Below are 26,735 nucleotides of genomic sequence, written 5' to 3'. Positions count from 1 at the left end.
TCAACTCTTTAACCCACCTACTGAGTTTCTGACACTTTTGAATCCTGTTTTGTGTTTCTAGGAGTTCTCCTGCTTCTTCTTCAAAATTATCTATTCTTTTCCATAATGTCTTGCTCTTCTCCTTCTGGTTCCTTCTACTGTGTGTTTAACCACTTTTAAGTCTACTTACTTTATAGTCTCAGTGCCATGCTTCAATCAGCTAACACTCTTGAGGGCTTAACCACATTGTCCGTTGTTTCTACGGACTCTTGGTCTAGGTAGATTGTTTCTCCCTGTTTCTGTAATTTGGGGTTACAGGGTCATCTTCAGTGAATCTTTCTCTGCAGGAATTCTGTAAAGTTTGGATTGAAGATATGTCTTTCCAGGAAGTTCTCCTATGTCCTTCTGCCAGGTGTCCGAGGTTGTCCTTAGCCCACGACCACTTTTCGATGCTTAATTTCTCAACCTGGGGTTGCTGGGAGAAACACAGTCATGTGCCTGCATGCATCGAGAGAGATCAGGTCCAACTCCCTGCTTTGTGCAAGACCAAGACCTCATGTCCTGCTCCTTTAAAACCCAAATCTCCGTATTATAGACACTGGTATCCCACCCCCATCGATGCCACCTGTGACAAGCAGGTGACAACAGGAGGGTAGAGTACTCTGTTCTCAGCTCCTTCCTTGTTTAGAGTTGCTAAGGAACTCACTGACTTTCTTCCCACAGCCAGGCATATAAAAGGGTGTCAGGCTCCATGCTCCATTCCCAGGGGCTCTGCAAGAGGAACACCTTAAGTTCCTTTTAAGCTCAACATTTTACTAGAACCAAGAGTCTTCTCGGCATTTTTTTTTACCTAATTACTTTAAAACTTCCCCATTTCCAGTGCACCCGGTCAACCTAGCTCATGCTATGCTCTGTTTCATGCACCTACTAATTAATGGATTGTCAAAAAAATTCATTGTACATATGAATCATGAAATACCCTACAAAAGTCAAACACTGTAAGAAAATACGCCTATCCTCAGCCTGCTTGAGATTTCGTAATTTCACTAAGTATTTGATTCAGAAAACACATGACTGAATTATTTTTGCTGGGCTCTAAACATACTTGTGACATTCTGACATGCCGAACTATTGCACTGGATGGAGTCGTTCTCAACTCTTCTTGAGCGGATTACCTAGTGTTTGGATTTTGTTTCCTTCATTTCTTCCCCTCTTGCGTCTCCTCGGTTATTCCGTCACAACACAGCTTATGCTCATGGTGTTTTAGATGCGATGATGTGTTCCATTTTAATGTGTCTCCCTGCCTGGGTTCTCTTTGTCCCTCTCTAGGTGCTGGCGTCCTCGGAGTTTTGTCCGTGGTCCTCACTCCATAAACCTCCCTGGACTTTCTGTCTATGCTCACGTCTAACTACAGCACACATACCATATTAGTTTCCAAGGGTTGCAGTGATGGAGTACCACAGGCTAAGTGGCTTAAAACAGCCAAAATAGGTTGTCTGAGGCTTATGGAGGCCAGCAGTCTGAGAGCGAGGTTCAACAGGGCCCTGATCCCTCTGGGGCTCTGGGTAGAATCCTTCCCCTGCCTCCTCTGGCTTCCGGTGGCGGTCGGCCATTCTTGGTACTCCTTGGCCTACAGCTGCCCCAGTTCAATCTCTGCCTCCATTAGTACAAGGCCTTCTCCCTGCGTGTCTTCACATCATCTTCCCTTTATGTGTGTCTGTGTGTCCAAAGTTTCCCTTTTCATAAGGACAGAGGTCATTTTATTAGACACACCCTCATGACCTCATCTTGACTTGATGGAATCTAAAAATACTCTAGTTCCAAATACGGTCATGTCCTCGGGCACTGGGGGTTAGGGCTTTAACATATCTTTTTGTGGGGCCACAATTCAACCCACCCCACGTGCTTATGTGTGCAGATCGACCGCTTGAGTGTCGGGATTTCTCCCAAATGCTTGACCCAAATATGAAAAGAAAAGCTATAATTTTTGGAGGTCTTACTATATCCTTGTCATTGTTCATGCACTTGACATGTATTTTCTTCTTTAATCCATACAGTGTCATACAAAGTAGGCATTACCATCGTCTACATTTTGGTGCAGCTGCAGGCCAAGAACACCAAGATTAAGTGACTTTCCAGATCTCAGAGCTAGAAAATGGCAGAGTTTGGAACCCAAGTGTGGTAACCCCTGATAAATGACTCTTAACCCTAAGCTCTACGTGGTCCCCACCCTTTGGGGGTGGGTGTCCCACGGGTAAATTAAGCATGGAATAAACCAAACCAATTCATCTAGCATAATATTTTTTTTCTACATTCATTAACATCCATCCAGCCACTCACGCTAAATCTAAGCTGTTTTCAGTCCCATCCCAGAAATGTAGCGGTTGTGTGCTGACCAACACGGTAGACTATTTTGAACATCTCTAGTCTTTCTTTCTTTCCTTAGTCTCCTCTGAAAAGTCCATTTCAGAATCTCTGAACAATTCAACAAACGCATCCCACCATTCCATGTCCTTGTGTTCGTCCCTGGGGAATTTTGATAGGGTAGCATAGGAACGAGAACTCAGACTTTGGAGTCAGAGAGAACTGGGTTCAAATCCTGGCTCTCCAAATTTTTGTCTGGGACATCCTGAGCCATGATCTTGACTTCTCTAGCTTTAGTTTCTTTATCTGTAAAGTGAGAATAATAAATAATACCTACACCATAGGGTGCTTGTGGGATTTAAATGAGATAATACTTTTTCTACAAAGTGGATGGCCCAGTGCCTGACAACAGTGTGCCCTCAGTAGATGGCAACTGTACCATTTCTGTGTTTATAATTTCTGCCACACATATAACCCCAGGGCAATTCATCGTCTAGGAATATCATTCACTTTAACTTTAGGATTTAAGTTTTAGCGGGTTTGGTTGTCTGGTTGCATAGAAGCAATTCAAACAGAAGCTTACAGAAACACATTCCATGGTGTAGAATTAGTGGGAGAGATCCTTAGGAGTGTTTAGTGGTATGATGAAGTAAAATGAAGACGTGTCATCTTACCACCAAGTTCTGTAGGTAGACGTGAGCACAGGCTCTGGTTGCCCCTACCTGTGCGAGCGTCCCTGGGAGAGGTGCATCCCTTCCCTCCAGGGCTCCGTGTTCTCATGGGTAAAGGAAGAAGTTTGTGAGAATTTTCTGTGTCAGCCTGACTGGATCATAGGATGTCCAGACATTTAGCTAAACATTATTTCTGGGTGTGTCTGTGAGGGTGTTTCCAGAAGAAATCAGCATTTGAATTGGATGACTGAGTAAAGCGGTCTGCCCTCCCCTGTGTGGGTGGGTGACATCAACTAACCCACTAGGGACCTGAATGGAACAAAAAGGTGGAGGAAGGGAGGGAGGCTTTGCTCCCTTTGCTGGGCTTTTGAGCTGGGACATCTATCTCCTGTGTTCAGGTCTCTGGCTTTCATGCTTTAAGACTCAGACAAAACTACACCATTGGCTCTCTTGGGCTCCCAGTTCGCAGGCAGCAGATTGTAGGCTGCGGGACTTCTCAGCCTCCATAATCACATGGGCAATTCCTCATAATAAATAAATGAATGGGGAAGGAGGTAGAGAGAGAGAGCGATTGGTTCTGTTTCTTTGAAGAACTCTGACTAATACAAAGTTGAACTAAGATCATCAAGAGTCTTGTACCTCCAAGTCCTGTGACTCCATGATGCTTGCTAACTAAGTCTGGATCACCATTAACTCAATAAATGCACATTGACTGACCTCCGCACACAGCCCATGAGCTTGCTGCTGCCTCACCTGGTGATGAAGAATGCGAAAGACACATTCCCCAACTTGCAATCTAATAGAAAAGACAGGCTCATAAATAACAACTCTAATAAAGATTCAAACCTAATAGGTCTACCGTCTGAGCTTGGTCAGTGAGTATATTCTTCTAGAACTTGCTACTCATCTGCTTTCAAAGCCCAGCTTGGAGACGTTGAGGAGGAATCATGTGAAAGCCATGTGAGCCCTCTCCCACTCCAAGAACTCAAAATCTTGACTTTACAATAAGCCAGACCAGCAAAGACTCACACTGGACATATGCTCTTTGTCCACATGGAGCTGTTCTCTCATGTAATTCTCTCTGTTCATAACGGATGTCGCAAGAAACATGCTGGTGAAATGGAACACTGCAATCACGTCAGAATGATGGTCATCTGTACAGCCTCGGTGGACCCCAAATGTAAAGTCCAGGGATCCTGTGTGTAGGACTCAGAATTGAGAAAAACATCACCTTCCCTGTGAAACTTCTTTGCGAAAACAGGGATTATGTCCCCACACGACTTTTTATTTTGGCTGCCAGGAAGCTCAAAGCCATACTGGAAGCCTGGCTACGATATCTTGGCCAAGCTCGTGGTCAAGTGTGGTCAAAATGGCTGCATACTTCTTTCATGTGATTTTGGTTTTCCATTAATATTTTTAATTGCCTCAGGACTGATTCCTAATTTCTTTTTGATCAGTAGTTCGGTTCGCATGTTTATCAGTAGTCTAGTTCACAAGGCATCTCAAATCCTCCATGGAACTAAATGGTATATCTGTATTTAAGTAAGTATGGGATGTATTCTAGAATTAATGTGGAACAAAATAAAGCACAGTAATAAAAGAATTGGTAAGATGTATTATGAGAAGCAATTAAGTTGCAAAAAAGACCAAGGTTGACTTCCTAGACAGGGTGAATCTGTCCTGAAGAAGGATTTGTGAGCAGAGAAAGGTGGAAGGGCATTCCCTTGGAGGGAACAGCACGGATGGAGAAACAGGGTTGTGGTGACACAGAGTGTGAGGAGAGCGCATGACTGGGGGGCAGGATGTGGCAGTGAAAAATGGCGGAGGCTATCGATGTTTTGAAACATTTGTCTGAATCAGTCACTTGAGCTCTTAATCCTACACTCTCCTCTCAGGAACTACTGACTTCATTTGCATGGGTCTTATCTGCTTCTGGCCAGCTCTGGTCACTTCCTCTGGGACGGGCATAAGAGTAGCAATTTCTCACTGAATGCCTCATGAATTGAGGAGAAGGGACCGAGTGTGGAGGGCCGGAAGAAGACACAATACCAGGAGTTCCAGTCATGGGTCTTTGGGGGGTAAGAATAGGGGGGTCTTAAATCATATAAGAGCTCTTATTCACGGTGACCGAAACACAGTAAGCGCTCAGTGAATGAATGAACGAATTGAAGCAAACAAGCAAATGCGGCAACTCTATCTCTGAGACTTCTAGTTGCCAGGAGTGCTCGTGCTCAAGGTAGATATTTAGAAAATAAAAGTAGAAATGTGTGACTGATGAATCACTCAACTACCTCGGAAACTAATAATACACTATCTGTTAATTAACTGAATTTAAATTTAAAAAAAGAGGAAAAAAAGGTAGAAATGTTTGAAAAGCTCAATGCTTTTGCACCAAAATATTTTAGGGAATAAAAACAGAGAAAAGGAAAAAATCTTTCAAAATGATGTAAGCTGCTAAAACCCGACGTCCTGTTGCATTTTGGTCAGCATTTTGCAACTTTTAAGAAAAGTGGATGAAGACTGTGCCTTCCTCTTTGCCCGCCCTGTTGGTTAGCACATCGCCAAGAGCAATGTCAATAAGGAAAAGCTACAGGGACCGCCGGAGCTACAGCCGGTACCCGGAGGGATAGCATCCCCAATAGCAGATGATTCATGAGGCGTCGTGAAACCGAGGTGCCTTAGAATACCAGCTCCCCAGTGCAATGGAGACCCATTTGTTTCTCAGCAGTGTTGGCAAGGCAGACGTGGGAACACCTGGAAGTCAGATGCCTACTTTGTGCCTGAGTCGTCTTGGCTGTTGATAGGAACACAGCCCAGTGCCTACAGGCCTTGTACTATGCTTGATCCAGCTTGTCAGAATGGAGCCCAGGGCTTCCCCCACTCACACTGCATTCTGTGCCTTCAACCGTCCCAGGTTTTCCTGCGGACGCCTTGACACATTGGCCTCTGCAGATTTTATTTTGTTTTGTTTTATTTTATTTATTTTATTTTTATTTTATTTTGTTTTATTCTATTCTATTCTATTTTAGTCTATCTTATTTTATTCTAGCTTATTTTATTTTAGTTTTATTTTATTTTATTCTATTCTATTTTAGTCTTAATTTATTTTACCTTATTTTATTTTGTTTTATTCTATTCTATTCTGTTCTATTTTAGTCTATCTTATTTTATTCTAGCTTATTTTATTTTTATTTGAGAATTTTTGCCACACAATGTCACATTAGCGTGCCACCAACGAACGACAGATCCCAAAAATACATCCTAAGGGAGAAGCATTAGGAAGACGAAATTCCTTCCCACCAAACAGATGACTCTTCAGTTTTAAAATTTTGGGAACATCAATGTGAAATTGTTAGTTACTTCCTATCTTCCTGGCCCCTCCCTCTTCTAAAAGTAGCCCAGCCTGCCTTTATTAAAAATGGTTAAGGTATGTGCGAGTAAAATTTATTCAGTGTCTTCTATTTAGATTAGAGCTTCTCAAGCCACATTATGCACGAAATCACCCGAAAAGTGCATCGACAATGTGGAATCCTCAACCCTCCACATATCCGGATTCAGGAAACTTGGAAATGTGCATTTTCAAATCACGAGTCTCCCAGGGAATCCCGACGCACGGGGTTCTGATCGTACTCAGAGGAACATTTCCCGGGTGACGTCCAAATCCCACTGAGCCAACCGACAGAGTGCCATTCACCAGGCCACACGTGTCTAGTTCCTCGTAAGACTGATTTCACTCAGTGACCCTCTGATCTACAACCATGTCAGGAACAGCCCAACCCCATAAGATGTAGACTTAGACATACACATGGACACAAAATAGACAGACAGACAGACAGGTAGATAAAAAAGTAAAACATGTGATTTATTGTCTAACCGGTGTACTTTGAGAGGGAGAGGCACAATCTACAATTTTTCTGGGACACGAGGCACAAGCCAGGGCTTTCTGGAATGTCTGCTGGTCTCACTGATTGACTGTTTTTCTCAAGACTTCCCTGCTCCTTTCCTGTGACAAACCAAGGAATCCATTTTTCTCTAGAATATCTGGACCGTCTTTCCCATATTACTTTCCTTTTTATCCTATGGACACTTAATCATGTACTGATTGAGGCATCCCCTTCTCGCGGTCTGCCAACACCTTGGAGCCGAATGACCCCCCCACCTTTTGCAACTGTGCAAGATTTAAAAGTCTGCATTTTAAAAACAGATGCTTAGAAATACATTTTTTTCAGCTAGTTTTATGATTTGCACTTCTGAGTGTCAATCAATGTGTTTAACTAGTAGGAACTCCCGGGTGCCAGGTGGAACCGGGTTTGGAGAATTCTATCTATGTGTGCAGCACGCTCTATGGCCAAGATGTGCCTGCGTGAGGTGCCTGGGTCCTGGGTCCTGGGTCCTGGGTCCTAGAGCTAGGGCTGAGGGTACAGATGCAGCAGCTGACAGAGCTGCCCCCAGGGCCTGCAATCTTGGCCACACGGAGGAATTATCTGGATTGTGCAATGCAGCTGTATGTGTGTGTATGTGGGGGGGGGATGCATTCTGGGGGGGGTAGGTGGGTGTGGGTGGAGGGGTGCGTGTGGGGGGGGGTGGGGGTGGGTGTGTGGTGTGTGTGTTCATCTGTGTGTCTGTGTATGAGCACACATACATAAAGCTTGGCCAATAACTGAAAGACTCACAACTTGCAAAATCAGCCACAACTAGCTCTCTTACCAACACTATTAACTGAATAACTGCCTGCATTGGCGTGAAGCAACCAAAGGAGGGAACAGCTGAAAGAGGACTTTCTTCAGGGGATGAAACCAATCTTTGCACAAAACCTTAAATATGAGCCAATCTGCATGACCATCATCCCACCCAGACGACCAACATTTAATGAGCACCTACTATATACAGTATCAGGAATGGTAGATGCTCTGACTCCATTAAATTGGTTCTTTGCCTCTTCCCCATATAAATATCTCTCCTGTTTTCTCAACATTTTCCTTAAGGTAGAAAGCCTCAAGTCTGTCCCTGTGGCGAATGATACCGATGACTTCAAAGCACAGTGACCCCCTGAGAGAAACATCAGCCCATCAGTAAACAGGGAGAGTGGCGCCACGCGTTACCTCCTGGGTCTGTGATTCTATGAAGAACCAAGACAAGAATCTCTCCTCAGATTGGTTCTCCCATCTTAGAGAATGAAAAACTTTGTGTTGCCTGAACTGAAGAAATGACACTCTTAAGAAACAAGGCTAAGGGAGAGACAGGGGTGGGTGGGCGCCCTTTGGGTTCCTACCTCACCCTGTTCATATCCAGACAGCGTCGGAGGCAACAGCACACCTGCCCTCCATTCCTCCCCAGGAACACCCCTGCTCTCAGCCTTTCTTAGGTGCCACACAGCCAGGATGTGTGCCTCGGACACTTGCACCTCTGTATTTTTCCCCACCGGCAAGAACCGCCTTCTGTTCTATGACCCAGGAGTGAGTCACGGGTTTCCGGTAAGTAGCTCAGCTGCGGTGATCAAATCAAACACAGGGCTTCCACAGAAGAGTCAACTGCCTTTCAATCAACATCATAACCAGTTCTGTCCCTGTCATCAGGCACACAGGAGACTTCACCTTGCTGTCTCCAGTAAAAGTCTCTCAAGATGAGGGATGACCCCAAAGGATAATGCCTTTCATGTCAACCACACCAAGTCAGCTTCATGTAAGCCACCCCCACCACCCAGTGACAATCCTGAGGTGAAGCCCAGTCCAGGAGCCCAAGCCAGAAGTTCAGTCACATCCTCTGCGCTTTGAGGTCTATGTGGAAGGCGACAGAAGCCCATGATCATACACAGGCTGAGGGGCAGGGGGATGGGAATCACACCACAGAGGGGATTGGAGTCTGTTCACCACCACGCTTCAGAGAGATGAATTTAGGTGACCCCTGGAGCAAGGCTTAATCAAGTTTGTGCAGACCTCACCCATGCATAGGTACCCTTTCAACCATTCTCCCCTCAGTTAATGTTCCTTGAGCACCCACTGCATGCCAGGCACTGTGCTTGGCCACGGAAGTTGGGCCTTTGGGGGGTTGAGGTTGCATGGAGGGAGGAAGCTAATAAGCAAGCAGTCAGTGAATGTTCAGTATAATGACAGACGGGGTGAGCACAGTAAAGACGAATAAGGCAGGCAGGGGCTGAGGTCCGTGGGTGGAGTTGGCAACGGGTCTAGGTGGGGGGCCCTCAGGAAAGGCCTCTCTAAGGAGACATTTGCACTGAGCCCTGCTGAAGGACAGAACTACCTGGAATCAAGGGTTTCAGGCTGAAGTGACAGTAAGCCCAGGCCCCTGAGGCAGAGCCACAGGGCGACCAGATAGCCGGACGTAAAGAATGACAGAGGGGATCCTGTGGGGGCTGTGTCAGGAGCCGAGACCGAACCCAGCACCTCCAGGAAGAGAACAAAGAGGGAGGAAGGCCTATCTGAACTCTAACTTGGTCTCTTATTAAATGTAGGCCCTAGGAAAAGTTAGCTGACCTCTGGGAGCTCCATTTTCCTCATCAGAGAAATCATGATAAGGATTCCTATTTTCCAAGATTTCCTGAGATGGTGTCTCCAAACTGCTTACCAAAAACCCTGACATTGACTAAGGACTCGCAAAGTCGTCACTGTGGCCCTGGTATTATTGGGTTTACGTGGCGCGTTTCCTCTGAGGAGCTGTGTGTAAGTCATCTCTCCCATTCCCTTCAGTTTTGCTCAACAAGTAAGTTCCTGGCATTTTCCTCAAATTCAGAGCTATTGCTTTGGTTTGAGTTTAGAATTACTTTTGTGGCAAAGAATTACTCTGGTTCTCGGAATCTGTATTGTAGGCCAGGGATAGCTGGAATTTTTGACTTTGAGAACAAGTAATACACAGCTCCCAGCTTTTTATTTTGCCAGATAAGAATTATTTTTCAAAAGCCTACCATCTAGTATGAATAACACTTCATCAAAAAAAAAAACAAAAACAAAACAAAAACCTAACACCAAATAATCTCAGAGAAAGGGCAATTCTTCCCTTGAGAGGTCACTTTTCATGGATTTCCATTCTCTCTCTCTGTCTCACACACACAGATCAGTGGACATTTCACCAAAGATGGCCAGACTCCTGCTGGCTTCCATGTATGATAATTCCTCTAGACCAGTGAGGGTGACGGAAGCCAGAGGCAGGAAGAGAAAGCAGAATGGTGCTCTGGGAAGGCGTGGTTTGCGGACTGAGCAGAGTGAAGTATGAGCATCTGACCTGCTGGGACGATGACTCTGCGTTCGTTCGTGGTCATGTTCGGGGGTGGCATGTGCTTCTCCTCCATGTAGCTGCCAAAATTCATGCCCACAGTGTCTGGGCTGCCCACCATCTTCCCGCCTTTTGCCATGCTGCATTCATCCGGGGAGTTCCTGAAGGGGAAGAACATAAATCCTTCCATTATTGCTGCCACTGAGAAGCCTGCCTTCCAGTCTTCTTGTGATACCCAGAGGGAACCAAGGAAGGGCAAGGTGCGGAGGCTGAGGAGGAAAGAGGAGAGAAGTGTCAAAGGGCAAACACAGTGTCTGCTCTGGGCTGAATGACCGTGTCCCCCCAAAACTCCTTTCTTGAAGCCCTGACGCCCAATGTAATGGCATTTGGAAGTGGGGCCGTTGGGAGGCGATCAGGGTCCCCATGAGGTCATGAGGGAGAGGGCCCCCATGATGGGATTAGTGCCCTTACAAGAAGTAGAAGAGACCAGAGGACTCCCTCTGTCTGTCTCCTCTGAGGATACACTGAGAAGGTGACCGTCCACAGCCCAAGGGCAGAGCTCTCCCCGGGCCCCAACCCTGCCAGCACCTTGGTCTTGGACTTCCAGCCTCCAGACCTGTGAGAAATAAATCCGTAAATTCCTGTTGGGTAGGCCCCCCAGGCCGTGGCATTTTGTTACGGCAGCTGAAGCCGGACTAATACGGTGCCCGTGCTCGGTCGAAGGACGGGGCAGGCACAGGGGAAGCGGAGCTGCCACCCGGCTCTGTTTCTTAAGCCAGCTCCTTCTGAAACTGTCGTGTCAAAACTCCCCTGGTGACAGCTGTTTGGAAACACTTGCAGGGAACAGCGACCTGCCATTGTCCTCTCTGTGTGACTCTAAACAGGCTGTCTGCACAGATGCTCAGAGGCCATACCAGCTCGGAAGGCACTCTGCCAGGCATATCCTAGAACGACATTCCTCTTCCAAACTTCAGAATGAAATCCTTGTGTCCAGTTCCAAATCCCTACAGTCGATCTTTCGATATGGAGCTTCGAAGGCTCACCATGGCCCCAGCTGAGGGGCAGGCAGGCCAGGCAGAGAAGGAGGCAGGCGTGGTGTCCTGGGAGGCGGTGGCGGAGAGGCCTCAGCAGCCCGAGGCTGGGATGGGGTGTGCAGCCAGCTCACCGGATGCAGAAAAGGGCCAGCGGCTGACACCCCGGTAACCGTTCCCAGGGCTCCTACTGTTACTAAGGCAGCCATGGTCATTTGGATAAAGACAAACCTGCCTTCTTTCTGCAAATATAGTTAATGAGAATTGAAGGTTATAATATACGGTGAAATATCTAATAGGGGAACCCCAAGTGGAAAATCCAGCTTAACCAGGAAACAGAAAAATATGTCGATGCCTTTTAGAAGGTGAACCCACAGGTCGTTAACTCAAGATCACTGTAGCTGAGGGATCTTGATAATGGGGTTACATCTAAGGTGGATTTCTGGCAATTGCTTCTCAGGCTCTACATAACATGGGATTTTCATGCTCTTGGAAATCTCTAAATCTCACTGGATGTCAGATTTCCCTCCCAGTGTCTAAGGCTGGAGGTGGAGGGCTCCACTCCAATGAGCTTTTTCTTCATCTTCCCCACACCTCACTAGTCGGAGCTCTGCAGCCAACTTGTGGAATCATGGAACTACAGGCCTGCCATGGGCCTGACCTTCGAGTCTGAGAAGGTCAAAACCATCGGAGGCAAAAGGGTATTCTCCGGGTGGGATGGGGCTGGGGTGGGATGGAGAAGTTCATTCAATAGCCAAAGGCATGGCGGGTATCAGGACAGAAAGGGCAGATCGAGGGGCAGTGCCCTGGGAGGAGTTCATTCGGCATCTTCAGAGCTCTGAAAAATCCAAGTTTCTTCCAGCATCACTTGCACCCATGCCTGGTGCTGATGGAGGGAGCTCAGGGCTGCAGATGGGGAAGGAGCAGGTACGTCTATGGGTAAAGGTCATGGTCAGGGTCAGAGGACTAGGGCCCTACCACAGGCCTGGAAAGATGTGGTCCTGTTTCATGGCATCCTCACAGCTGTGCTAACATGAAGGAAATTTAAAAACAAAAACAGTCTGAGTTCCCATGGTGCGGATTTTCTATATTTCCACCGCTGCCTACACATGCATTATTTCCTGCTGATGCTACTTTTCCTGGCTTCAAACACTTATCTCTAGAAGCCCCATCCTAATATCACAACATGGAATGTCTTCACTTGAGACGTAGTTTCCTATCCCTTTGGAAAATTCCATCCGTTGAGCAGAGAGTGAGTGTTTTGGTCTATTTGCCTCAAGGAGAGGAGTTACTAGGGACTGGAGGACAGAGTCTAAAAGATTTGCTTCCTTCGGGAAAAGGCTTTAGACGCCGCTCAGCAAACGAGCGTGACTCCAGCTACAAAGATAAAGTCTAGGTGAGCACTGCAGCTTCACTCATTTGCTCCTCCATTTAGACTGCTTTAATTGAGTGCCTGCTGTATACCAGGCACCCTAAATCTGCTCTTCTCCAGCTAGACAGGTAAGCTTTCCCATCCAGATTTCATTGTAAAACAAAAACAAAAAACAGCCACATGAACCCCTCAGACCTGATTTTCAAAAGCTGCCCCTTCAGAACATCGTATTCTGTTTTAGCTTCGGAGGAAGATAGAATGGAACCATGTTCTTGATCATTTCAAATAGTTTTTGTAAAAACTCTAAGGGAACTCCAGCCCCAAAGAAGGGAGAGGGTCACCGCACCAGCCTCCTACAAGCCGGACTCAAGCAGGTAATCAAGGCACACGGGCCCCACGTGTTCTCACTTCTCAGTCAGTTCCCCTTGTTTATTCTCTTGGGAATTTTAACAGCCCAAGACGAGTGTATATAGGGCTGGGCCCTGTCCTGAGTGCCTAACCATTATTGGTCCTCCCACAGCCTGGGGCAGCAGGCATGGGCCCCATCTCTATTTTTCGGACATGTAAACCGAGTACACAAAAGAGAAGGGGCTTGTTCGGGGTCCAGAGCCAGGAGGGGTCCAAACGAAGACTTGAAGCTGGACAGGCTCACCCACTGTCCACACTTCTAGCCTCCACCAAGGAAAGGGGAGATGCTGTCCTTACAAGGTAAAATAGGCCTTAATTTCAGAAAGGCATTGAGACCTCCCTGACCACGTGTCGCTCTGGTTTAAGGTGTGCATTGCCACATGTGCACAATTCCTACTGTACAACTCATTACCTGGCACAGCAGGTGTGGGGCCCAACCAGGACACGTCTAAAAAAAAAACCTAAGTAAGCAGTAGAGACAGCTCCTGGAGTAGAACATTTTTTTCAGAGGCATCTCTTTAAACGCCTATTTAAGGGAAAAAAAAGTCTTAACATGATTCAGAGAACTGACAAGTGTCTATTTAAAAGTCTCCCAGTAAATACATGTTCAGCTCGTGGCCCCGGTGTGATAAGGAAAGCCCCACACTGCGGAAATTTACTGCACTGCAACTCCACGGACCCTGTGCATTCTGAGGTTTGCAAGTCGGCAGGGAGAAACTTCCAGGAACAGTTTGGTATTCCACGGGCAGCAAGCCCTGCCTCAGATAGAGGATCACGTGATCTCTACTGCACCGTGATAGGGATTTGGACGTTCAACGCATTGCTTTTGAAATGCACACAGCAAAGAGCCTCCCTCGAAATACTGTATTCTTAGTATTTGCATATGTGTTTTCCAGCGGTTTCTGTGAAAGTTCTAAGGCAATTCATTAGACGCTTGCTAATTGGATAATAATTTGGTGAATATGAAATGTCTCTGTCTTATTGTTCGGGGGATGAATTTCTTTATTGTAAATAGGCATCACTCAAGATATTTCTCTCAACGACTCTTTCTTTTCAGGGCACAGAGAAGTTATTATGCAAATCAAAATCACAATGAGAGATCACCCCACACCTGTCAGGATGGCTGGTACAGAAAACGAAAGATAATAAATGTTGGCTAGGACGTAGAGAAACTGGAGCCCTTGCACGCTGTTGGTGGGGCTGCAAAATGGTGCAGCTGCAATGAAACAGAGAATGGAGGTTCCTTGCAAGTCTTTAGAAAAGGCAACCATATGACCCAGCAATCTCATTATGCCTATTCATCCGGAAGAATGGAAATCCAAATCTCAAAGAGATATTAGCCTCCTATGTTCATTACAGCACTAGTCACGATGGTCAAGGTGGGGAAACAACTTAACTGTCCACCCCCGTGGGTGAATGGACAAAGAAAACGTTGTGTATACAACAGTGGAATGCTCGTCTCCTTATATGTAAGTAATGAATCATGGAACTTTACATCAAAAACTAGGGATGTACTGTATGGTGACTAACATAATATAATAAAAAATTATTATAAAAAATTAAAAAAATAAAAGAAGGCAAGCTTGCAGTCTCTGACAGCGCATGAACACTGAGGACGTGGTGCTGAGTGACAGAAGCCAGGCACGGAACAACAAATGCTTCGGACAAATACTCCACTTTACATGAGGTGTCTAACATGGTCAAACCCAGGGACTTGAAGTGGTTTCCAAGAGCTTAGGGAGAAGGGAAATGGGGAGTTCCTAATCCACAAGCATCAAGTTTCAGTCAAGCGAGGTGAAAAATCTCTTGAGACCTGCTCTGTAATATTCTACGTTTGGTCACCAATAACGTACAACTCAAAATTTGTTGAAAGGGTAGACTTCATGTTTAGTGTTCTTACCACAATAAAAATAAAGTAAATTGAGAATTACTGTGTCATGGGGCACCTGGGTGGCTCAGTCAGTTAAGCGTCTATGTTCTGCTCAGGTCATGATCTCAGGGTCCTGGGATCAAGCCCTGTGTTGGGTTCCCAATGGAACCAACTCAGTGGGGAGTCTGCTTCACCCTCTGCCCCTCCTCCTGCTTGTGCTCCTTCTCTCTCACTCTCTCTCTCTCAAATAAATAAATAAAATCTTAAAAAAAAAAAAGCATTATTGTGTCTTAACCACATTCTCAAATGCACATTTTCAGCTCTGGGTTTTATTTGTAACCCGAAAACCACCAGTCTTGACAGTCCCACAGAGAGTGTGGCATCAGTGAGAGGGAACAGGAGCTGGGAGGACAGCTCCCTTCTGTCACAGCAGGAGAAATCCCACATTGAGCTAAGGTCGCCCCAGGAGGGGAAGGCTGGTGCCAAGGGAAGGATTTTGCCAAGGCACCAGACAACAGCTGGGGCGCCATATCACTTCCCAACTCCCCCACCGCCCCCTTGGGGCCACACAGCTTTAAGAGGTTAGTTTCAGCAGCAACCTCACGGGTCTCCCTGGCATGTGGGTGTAATTGTGGTCACACCAGGAAATACAGACATAGTGCAGAAAGCCCTTTCTACCTTCGTGATGAAAAAGATGGGGCATTGGTGCCCTTCTTCAGATAACTGGAGACACACGCCCAGTTAAGTTGACTTGTTGAGCCTCAAAGAACGAACTACTCGTAAAGAGCATTTGGAGAATAAAGTTCATGTGAATCGAGATAATGAGCACTTACTCTAATGACATACTAATATTTCAAATTAACTGTGAAGGGACATGGCAAAGAATATCAAATACATTGGAAACAGCACTAAATTTAAATTCAGATGAGAAGTCAGACATATCCCCAGATCCCACTGGGTTCTCATAGAGTTTCAGAATCAAGGGGCTGTAAGAAGCTCCATTCCCAAGCTCCCAGACATGACTCTCCAGAAGCTACTTAGACTAACAGATGTTTAGTTTATGTGAACATTTTTCTAAAAAGGAGATTCCATCATTCCAAACTACGTGTAGTTTATAAGCTTGCATACAAGACGACACGATACAAGACAGGTATAAAAATACATACAAGACAAATGATAACATGAATAAACAAATGAATGGAAGTGAATGGAATATAAGGCAGAAAAGTAATTAATCACGACATAATATTAGCACGTTGAGTTGGTTTACTCTTTACAGCTGCTAGTGGTAGGACACCAATTTATCTCTGAGCTTCCTACTAGCCAAAGCAAAGAAGGAAGTGTATCCTGTTACAGTTCAAGGTGTCAGAAACATAAAGGTGAACCAATTACTCAGCAGAAGCAGAAGTTTCTTTCATGGCTTCTCCTGAAGAGAAGTGGGTGATTCAGTAAACAATATCCTTCCCAGTATCTGATCACAGATCCAAAGCATTCCACACAGCGCCAGGGGGCTGGTGACAAAACAGGGTGCTCCAAGCACATAGGACTCAGCTGCTTCGGCTACAGAAATCAAGAGACTACACAGGCTCAGCTAGTCCCCCATACTTGCGATTTCTTGACGCTCTGGAAAGAACTGGCCAACCTAGGAGATCAGGGAAGGGATATCAAGAGTAATGGAAATAATGGAAAGGCAAAAAGATCCTGAGAAATGGAATGCTATCTATCCCAGTTTCCACAATCTCCTATTTCGTGTTTTAAACCCAATAGGCCTCTGAGAGTGCCTAATGTATTGTGGGCAAACAAATATTTACAGACCTTTCTGGATTTGAACCTGAGCTGTTGGGGTCTTGTGTCCAAGTACTTGGCCACCACACTCTAGGACCTCACCTGGTAAGTCCACATGAGTCACTCTCATGGACGTGAAACATAACTGAATGGACCCTCAGAAAACTCCGTTTCATTACTGTTGGGTATTTTCAGAAGGATATCCTGGGAGTGGCCCCAAAGGCAGTCATGGAGAGATTAGCAGATGTGAGCTGAGCAGGGGCAGCCACGTGCAGACAAAGGCAAGGCCTCCAGGGAGAAGCCAAAGATGGCGTGTTGATGTGGACATACGTATGAATTTTGATTAGTCTGTTTTTTTTTAAAAAAAAGGTTGATCATCTCAGTTTCCAGTTGAATATCCAATGCTCCCCCCACAAGACTCGGCACAGTGCACGCTTGGCAGAGATGATGGGCTTACACTGGGGAGCATGGGAGGAAATCCAATGAGAGGTCCCCATGCTAAGAGGCACGGCAGGAATGAAACTGATCCAGAACGTGGGCCCAAGAACTGAGGACCAGGGCAGAAGTTGGACCATCGGGAAAATAGTCCAAGGTTTTAAGATCAAGTGGAACACAGGTGGGGACAAAAGCTTCATTTAGCTGTTGCTATACATAATACCTTATTTTTAAAAGGGGTAACGCACCTGTGAAAATGTCCTGAGAAATTAAAGTCGGGGCTTTGTTTTTGAAAAACAAAATGAACTTGGCATCTGACATTGGTTTTCTCACATCAGAGACTACTTACAGCAGGGAGATTCCATCATGGAAAGAGCCTGCAGTGAACGGCACAGACGTGGCCATTAGCTTGACAAGAATGGAGCCTCAGCCCTGCGCTGTGGTCTGTGCTGTGTGAATGGACCTCATTTATCCAAGAATGTCACCGAACGGCCCCGGGCGACAACCCTGAGCTCACTAGCCACATTAAATCTGTGATTCACTGTCACTTCACAACAGTTAGCCGAGGCGCTAGGGCCTTAGAGAAAGTCCAGGGCAAGTCAAAATCAAATTCGGAACATCAGTACACTTCTTCTAGAAGTTGGTGGAAACAAACCCACAATCCTCTTGAAAATCTACCTACTTTTTCCAGACCCATTCTTCTTATCCCTGAATTCCTCTTGCCCTTAAAGGACAGCTGTCCACTGCCTTGCTCTCCGCCACATGCTTTACTTCCAGATTGATCTTCCCCAAACACAAATCCATGCTGGCTACGTGCAACCTGAGCCCTTCACGGGGCCATAGTGCCTTTGGATAAACCCACACTCCCTAGATTCTCCCCTGGCCCTGGGTCTTCTCAGTTCAGTCACCCCTTTAACCAGTATTTATGGAGCAAGGCTCTCTGCCAGGCCCTGTCCCAGGTGCTAGGGATTCGCACGTGTCCCTGTTCTCCTGGAGTCTGCATTTTGAGTGAAGAAGGCCCCGCTCCCTGACTCCACCTACTCTTGCCCTCCAAGACCACGTTCTCTATCCCGACTCTTATGTGGGTAAGCAGGCTAACGTTACTCCCATGCAGTCTTCAGCTCATCACTGTTTACTAGAATGTCACTATCTTCCCGAATGTTCTCTTCAGTTTACTGGGCGATGAAGCTACGTGAGAGAAACACAAAGGTTTTCTTTGGCAGCTCTGCCCTAAAATCCCAAAGAGGTCAGTTCTGAGAGAGGGCCCTCCGTGGGAGGCTGGCCCGGGCATGCCTTCCGGGCCTGTCTCAAACCCGAATACCAAAAAACCCTTTTCAGGTGGTTTTCTTCCTAAGAACCCTCAAAGCACATACTTAGTTCTAATCGACCGAACAAACTCCTAATCGAGTTTCATAGCATGAATTGAGGTAAGTCACCACAAAAGGTATTTTCAGGACCCCAGACAAGGAGGGGATTGTCTGGAGGGCGCCGGGGTAATTTGTGGGTCTGTTTTATTTCTGAATCAGAGGCAGTGGAAAAGCTGCTTCAGACCCCTGGCCTGAGTAGCGGGTGGAGCTGGCAGTGATTCATGGAGGGCTCCCCGCTCACACTGAAACTGTAGATGTTTGTCTTTGCAGCTGCGTGTTATTTTTACCCTTACTAAATATGCTGTCTTACACCTGGAATCCCGGCCTCTTCCCTCCAGTCCGGTCCCCTTCCCCTTCTCCCGAGCAGCTGAAGACTCAGTTAATTAAAAAGTCACCACCAACTCCCCAACAGTTAGTTCTTTGTGCCTGAAAGGGGTTTGAAGTTTCCCTGAGTTTCATTATTGAAGTTTTTCTTTCTCGCTACAGCTGAGAACGGATATCAGCGAGATCCTGAAATCTGGGGAGAGCTGCATCCTTTTGGGATTCATCATTTGGAAATAAAATAGTCTATAGAATAGGATCTCTATAAACAGTTACATGCTCAGGATGAGATGTGGCATATTTTCTACCTTGGGAATTGTCTTTTTTGTTTGTTTTTTTGTTTTTGTTTTTTGCTCGAAACACTTTCATTTCTCCGAGAGGGAAGAATTAAGCCCAATAGCCACCAAGGTGCTTCAGTTTTTTTATTTCCATAACAGGCTATGTAAATTCTCGTTAACCAAAATGATTTCACTTTCAAGATAGAAAATGCCAAAGCAGTCCCCCTCTGCCTCTGCCAACACCCACAGTGACCCGATGGGATTCCCATGCGTCATAATGGGGAGCGGGGCCCCTAGGCTCTCTTCCCTGCAAAATGGCGCCCATCCACTTGACATCCCAAGAGATGGCAAAGAGAGTAATGAATGGCTGCTGAGGAGAGGGCAGGAGGAAAGGTCTGCTCCAGACAGAGAAGCAACAGCAGAGTCTGTCTCCCTCCTGACCTTTCCCTGAGCAAGACTCTCTCGGCCCGTGTCTCATTTTTGCCGCCCCACGAACTGACATCTGTACAGACTCAAGGCCCCTTACGAGCAGGACAAGCTATTACTAACTGACCTCACTATCGCCGTCCGGAAAATTCACTAGCTTGCAAGTCTCCAACACGGAGCCACCCACACCTTGGAAGATGGCCGACCTTAATGAGGAGGCATCTCGTATGCCAATCTGATTCAGAACCCGGAGGCAGAAAGGAGCAAATGTGATTGTCGCTGTGGATGTCACTGTCCTACCATAATACTTGAAGTCTTACAGGAAGTGTAGGAAAATACACATTAGGTCAAATCTCAACAAGCAAAGTTGACAGGCATGGAGAGAGAGCAGTCCCAGCAAAGCACTTTCAAGTATCAAATATCGAGTGTTGCATGTCAAATGAGGGAACGTGGCATGAAAAGACCTTCAGCCGAGTTTCCGTTCTGTAGGCGGCTGCTGGGCACAGCTCAACACGACTGACATGCGGGGTCCAAGAACCATCCCCATCCTAACACGGAGACCTTTTTTATTTTTAATGTCCCCCCAGCGAGTATTTCCTGAGAGCCACCGATACGCTTGGATGGCAAGTCCCTTCATCATGCTTACAATTTTTAACATGTGGTTTTGTTTGGAGACATCTCACGAGCGTAATGTGAGGGCGAGTCCAGGTAAAGTGACCCGCTGTAATAAACTCAAACGAGGGGCAAGTCAGTGGTTTGCGAGTGTGAACTATCTGCAAGAAATCAAAATGGTCAGGGTTTGGAGGTAACGCCTCTGAGACAGAACGGTTAGCTCATCTGTCCCGTGGAGGAAACCCCACTGTCCCTGCCAACACAGGAGAGCTGTGTGGCTAAAGGAAGTGGCCTGGGGGAGTGGAGAGGGGCCCAGGCCTGCAGGCGCTCCTCGTCTCAGGCAGACAGACCTCCAGGGAACAGACCAACTCCACACGTTGTATTCTTCCAGACCCTTCACTCTGCAGGCCACTCGTTTTTCACCTCCCTGGATCCTGCACCAGAGCAGTGGTTCTCAGACCGGTGAGCATGGGAACCCCCAGAGGCTCATTCAAACACAGAGTGCGGGGCTCCATCCCAGAGTCTTGTCTGATTCAGCAGGTGCAGGACGGGCCCGAGAATCTAACAGCTCCCGCTGGGGCTGATGCTACTCATCCTGGGGCTTGACTTCGAGACTCACCGCACCAGGGAACCCGCACCCAACCGACTCAAGTGAGAAGTTAAGGACCCCAGGTGGTTTGGGGGTGGGGCTGGGGCAGGATTCACAGCGCAGCATACAAATCCAGTATGTTCCAGCCACGATGAGGTTCCAGGTGGGCCCACATGGGATCTTCCTCACCTGTTTAAGAGATGTCCAACGCAACACGCCTGAGCCCCGGCTGACCCTCGGAGTCCAAGATCCATAGATGCCATAGAACAGCGGCTCTGCCCACGTCCTGCCTGCCTGCTCATGGGGCAGTTTTGTTCTGGACACGTGTGCGTGTGCGTGCGTGCGTGCGTGTGCGTGTGTGTGTGATTTCTTGGCCTATCTTGCCTGTCTCTAGTGGCTTCAGCTTAGCAACCTCACAGCAAATTAAGGCCATCAGCAGGGGGCTCGCTTAGAGGCTGGGCCAGCAGCGAACCCCCCCCAGGGCCCCTTGACTGTGCACGGACTCTTCTGCACTATGTGAACACTTGGGGGTTTCTCGAGTGTCAGGCTGGAGTGTAGAAAGGGGGAAGGCAGGGTGGTCATGGACTCCTGAGGCTGAGAAATGATGTCCTGTGTCTACACAGCGTGCCGTGAGATTCGTGTCTGCGAGAACCGTGCCCTCTGATACAGCTGCAGCCAAGCCAAACCCACAACGGCTTCCCTGTTGGCTCACAAAGCGGTGGTTCCCTTCTCTCCTGTTTTCCTTGTATTATTTTTTATAGAGCGCTATTATAACGGCAACAGATCTCATTTCACCACTTGGATCTCATTTCAGGAGCTTGTGAGCACATAAGGGCTGAGGTTTTGTAGAATTCCATCCTCCCTCCTCCCAAAGCACTTGGTCTTTTCCTCCTACGGGTAACCGATGGATCAGGGCAGAGAGGACCATCCCAAGGGTGGTATTCTATGCAAGAAGGAGCTGGGTCAGATTTAGGCAAGACCCAAGCTACAGAGGTTAGGGTTAGCCCCCAGGAGGCCGGCAGGGGGGGTCCGGCCACTGTCCGGGGGGGGGGGGGGGGGGGGGCGTCTTTGTGGAAGAGCAATGGGGGGCTGCAAAGGGAACAGCTCACAAGTTGCAGCCAAAGTGCAGTTTTTGACTTAGGTAAATTCTCCTTGAACTTGACTTCAAGAGGCGCGTGTGCCACATAAAAGTCCACCACACGAAAGCTCACAGCAGTAACAATCAGAAAAGGCTGCTGAGCTGGGAGCCAGGAGGGATACTTCTTTTCTTGCTTCTGTCTCTAACTCCCTGGCCCAACTAGCCTGAGGCTTCTGCGTCAGGGGAGCTGGTGGGGAGGTGGCCGTGGTCTCTGGAAAGATTTTGGGAGTTCAGGAGCTACACCATGGTCCCTGGTGCCCATGCCCTCCTCCACAGTGTCTCCGCCACAAAATCTGCAGGGCAGCACCCCTGTCTCCACGACTCTGCCTCTGACCCCGACACCTCAGGTAGGGCTGGTACTGCCAGGTGCCCAACCAAGGTCTCCAGAAGGAAAGCAGCATGAACACAGGTCCAGGGCCTCTTGTCTGGAGCTGGAACGGACGTGTGCAAGTATCACGCAGTGAGTCAGCAAACCCTGCAGGTCTGATCCACAGCCGTCTTCTATCTGCTGGGGCCTCTAGATGAAATAAGCTGTAGCTACGCTGGTGGATTTTGAGTGTCCCCTTCCCCCATGCCCCTTCAGGCAGCGTGTCATGTTCTGAAGAACAGACTCTGCCTGGCCACCCGCCTCTCAGTACTCTGCTAGGTCCCAGTGAACTACGGATCTGATGTCCCACCACTCTACCATTTCCCATCCAGCCAGGCTGAGCTGCTTAGTGACAAGGAACCGGCCACCCCATAGGACCCTTGGTTCAGAGGTTGGAAAGGAATGGCTCCACCAACCACTGACCAGCACAGGGTCTGGGAGCACCAGGTGTGGCCAAGTTTCCTGTGTCCATCTGGCCAAGGCATCACACCCAATGACTTAACCCAACACTAATCAGGGTGTTGCTGTGAAGATGTTGCACAGATGCTGTTAACACCTATCATGCACTGACATTAAATAAAGGCAATCATCCTTAATACTGTGGGTGGGCCTCATCTAATCCGTTGACGGTCTAAAGAGGAAACACTGAGCTCTCCCTAAGGCAGTATCCACTCCAGCCTGAGGTTGCAGCCTGCCAGCCTGCCCTGCAGGTCTCAGACTTGACAGCCCACACAACTGCAAGAGCCAATTCCTTGAAACAAGTGCCTAGCCTATCTGTGGTTTCTCTGGAGAATTCAATGGACACACCAGGCCGGCCCCACACAACTCCAGCAGACAGCTGAGCGTGGGCAAGGGTTAGCAGGAGCACTGTATCAGTGTCTACTACAGAAAGGATCCACGCATGTCACCCTCCTCTCTCTTGGGGGTGGGTAACGATGACACTTGGTGACCAGCTGACATCTGCATCAGAGCTCAACTCCACAAATCCTTGGAGCTCCTGAAGCCCCTCCCCCCATTTCACACCCGGCCTGCCACTTTCCATCAAGGAAGCATATGGCCCTTGATCAAAGGTAGATGGAGTCAGCTGTGCTCTCCTCACAGACGGCACCCGCCAAACCTACCACCATGGATCAGAGAGGAAGACAAGGATTGTAAGACTGGACCTGCCTTTAAAACTCCTGTGATGGGAACATTCGGAGCTATCCTAGAATTTTGTGAGGGCCTGAGAGAGGAGGGTAGTGAGGTTTCCATTGTTCCATCACAAGAAAACTGATCAGTTCCTCCAAAAACAATTGCATTTCCCGGAAAAGAGACCCACCTTTGCACCTGAGAGGAGCCACCAAAGGGCCTGCCCCCATCGGCCCGGCTGAGGAATGTGGGAGAAGCTTCCTGGGAGCCCTGTCCTTCTTGGGGGCCCAGCTCCTTGGCCAGGCTCGGTGTTCCCATCCCAAATCCCTGTGGGGACCTCCTCAGTCTGGGAAGGCTGGCCCATGGCCCCAGCCAGGCAGCAAGTGCACTGGCTACTGACGGGAAGCACAAGCCTGCCTGGAAGGAAATGGCATCCACGTCTCCTGCAAGACAGCAGGCTTCTCCTATTTACATGCCTGTTAAATTCAGGGAGAGCACAGCGGGAACAAGAGAAGGTTTTGTTTCTGTGACACCATCCTCACATCCTTGCTCGGTCTCCTTCTGAGGCTGCTAAATCCAGGCTGGCAATTCCTAGAGCTGGCTGAAGGCCAGGCTCTGGAAACAAGGGCCAGGACACGGGTCGCTCTGCTCATGGCCGCCTGCAAATCACCTCAGCGCCTTTGTCCGAAGCGTTCTCTCTCGCTGTCTCCCACACACAAGGTCTCTCTAACACACACACACACACACACACACACACACACACACGCACACGCACGCACACGCACACACACGTGCACACACACGCACACGCACACGCACACGCTGATGTATTCCCTGCAGCTAGCCTTGGAAGGAGTGCTAAGTACTCTCCGTGCTCACAGCATGATGACCAGTTAACGAGCCGTGGAAACATTCTATTGGATAGATAAGGTTACCTGTGAAATAGGGACATGTAACCATCAATGGGCCAGGACTCAGCTATCCTGGACCCTTTGACGGCATTTTCTACCAAGGTCCTTCTGCCCTCTTGGGACTCTAGGAATTACTGCCTTGCTGGGCCTGCCTTGGCTTGAATTGCTTTAAAGGACCGGCATCGTGGCAAGATTCAACACCAGAGTCACCGTTCCCATTTTCCAGAAGCAGCCAGAGGCACCGAGGGCATGGACTTCTTGGAGCCGGGGAAATCTCTGACATCTGCCGTCTCCCTGTTTGGCACGTCAGCCTCACCTCAACATTCCCGCTAAGGGACTGTGACTTGGCACGTTCGTCCACTACAAGCTGACGCAATAGTTTCCAGCGCTTATAAAACATAACAATTATAAAAAGTGCATTTAGCATTAGATATATAGGTAGCAAAAAGGGCTTATTATACTTGCAACAGAGTGGAAAATGCACTGGGTGTGGAGTCAAACACCCCTGGTTTGAATCCAGGTGTTTTAAACTATGATCTTGACTTAGCCAGAAAAGCCTCAGTTTCCTCTTCCATCGAATGGGGATGAGCCTTCCTCACGGGGCTCCTTGGAGGACTGACAGCTTGCTGGATCTAAAAGGGCTTTGTACGTGATACAACACTAGCCAGTGTGAGCTCTTCTTATTACTCCACGTCAGATTGTGCAACATTAAAGAGACATTATCCTGGGGCGCCTGGGCGGCTCAGTTGGTTACACATCCGACTCTTGATTTCAGCTCAGGTCATGATCTCAGGGTCCTGGGGTCGAGCCCCACCTTGGGCTCTGTGCTCAGGGGAAGTCTACTTGAGATTCTCTCTCTCTCCCTCGATTCCTGCCTCTTCCCCTGCTCACCTTTTCTCTCTCTCTCTAAAATGAATAAATACATCTTAAATTTAAAAAAAGGAAGAAGAAAGAAATTATCCTTTCTTTGTCCTGAGATTTTAAATTCTTTGTGAATATATCTGGGGTATTATATCATCATTAAAATCAACTTTACAGGGGCCCCTGGGTGGCTCAGTAGTTAAGCGTCTGCCTTCTATTCGGGGCGTGATCCTGGGGTCCTGGGGTGGAGCCCCGCATCGGGCTCCCTGCTCTGCTGGGAGCCTGCTTCTTCCTCTCCCACTTCCCCTGCTTGTGTTCCCTCTCTCACTGGCTGTCCCTCTCTCTCTGTCGAATGAATAAATAAAATCTCTAAAAATAAATAAATAAAATAAAATCAACTTTACTTTTCAAACCCACAGCTGATGAAATGCTTTGGAGTGTCAGGGGCTGTCCTGCATTTGATAATACTTCTGTGTGACAGCAGCATTATCGTGACAAACTCGGGAAAGTTAATACTTATACAGGCCATCAGAGCTGGGTTTTAAGTATAAGTAGAGATGAGAAGAAACAGTGTGTATGAAGAGAAGGGGACAGAGGAGGGAGAGGTGGGGGGTGGAGGCCATATGAAGCAGACCCGTCCGCCAAGTCATATGGCCTGGACATATGCTGCGCTGCTTGGCCACTAGCTGACACTCTCCCTCCATAAAAACCTAAGACAGCATTATTTTCTAGGCAATAAAAACCTCAGAGATGAATTCTGCCATATGTGGGCACGGCCCCCTCCCACAGAGCCCTCGTGCCTGGGAAATAGAATTGAACACCACATCTTCAAAGAGAGTTCTTGGTAAATATACTACCGGTTTTACAACCTCTATCCTCAACGCAAACCACTGCAGAACACATTTTCTCAGCAGTGCCCGATGTTACCGTGCCATGGCCTTGCTTTCTGAAACAATCTTTGGAGAAACGTGACTAATTTCCACTTTGCCTTCTCAGGGGACAGGAAAACAAGAAGTCCGGGAGAACAGGAGGCAGGGGTCTCCTTACCTGGAGCCATTCACCTGGTTAGGGTTACATTCCATCTTGATGGTGACCCTGGCTGGGGGTTGAGACAGCCAGTCCTGCTGAGGGACGCGTGGGCTCATCTTGGATGTCTGTCCATAGTCGCCGGAGGAGGACGCGGTCATGTCCGTCTTAGCCAGGTGTGGCGTCCCGTAGGCACACTCAAACAATGACTGGTCCTCGCTCACAACCGATAATGCTTCCTGAATGCCCAAAGAAACACACATTCAGGACACGCCGAAGGACGGTCATGTTTCAAAGAGCTGCTGACTCTAGAGTCATTTCTAACTGGGGACCACAGTTGCGGGAACCTTCATGGTATCCATGTCTACGTCTGAGAAGAAAAAAGTAGCTGGTTTTCTTCCCTCCAGACTCTAGCAGTTGGAACCGGCCAGCCCACAAAAACTTTCCTGCGGGTCTCCGAGCATCCCCGGCTTGACTGCAGCCGTGCAGATAATACCCACTTTAATCTCAACTCAAGGAAGTGGAATTTCAAAGGTCTTAGAAGACATTCAATTGCGTGTGTCATTATT

The 26,735-nt window shown here is 47.8% G+C and overlaps 1 protein-coding gene across 5 annotated transcripts in view; it reads right to left on the bottom strand.

The window, feature by feature from the left end:
• Positions 1 to 26,735, bottom strand: part of ERG (ETS transcription factor ERG) — a 229,077-nt gene that overhangs the window by 29,132 nt on the left and 173,210 nt on the right. For all 5 annotated transcript variants that reach the window (XM_040621901.1, XM_040621899.1, XM_040621900.1 and 2 more), the window contains 2 exons: positions 26,188 to 26,405; positions 10,251 to 10,402 (listed from right to left, as the gene is read on the bottom strand). In XM_040621901.1, the coding sequence (XP_040477835.1) occupies positions 10,251 to 10,402; positions 26,188 to 26,405 (370 nt within the window). The remainder of the gene's footprint in view (positions 1 to 10,250; positions 10,403 to 26,187; positions 26,406 to 26,735) is intronic.

This window comes from Ursus maritimus, unplaced genomic scaffold (genome assembly GCF_017311325.1).
Source record: "Ursus maritimus isolate PB19 unplaced genomic scaffold, ASM1731132v1 scaffold_4, whole genome shotgun sequence".
Lineage (NCBI taxonomy): Eukaryota > Metazoa > Chordata > Mammalia > Carnivora > Ursidae > Ursus > Ursus maritimus.
This window is presented reverse-complemented; position numbering and strand designations above follow the sequence as displayed.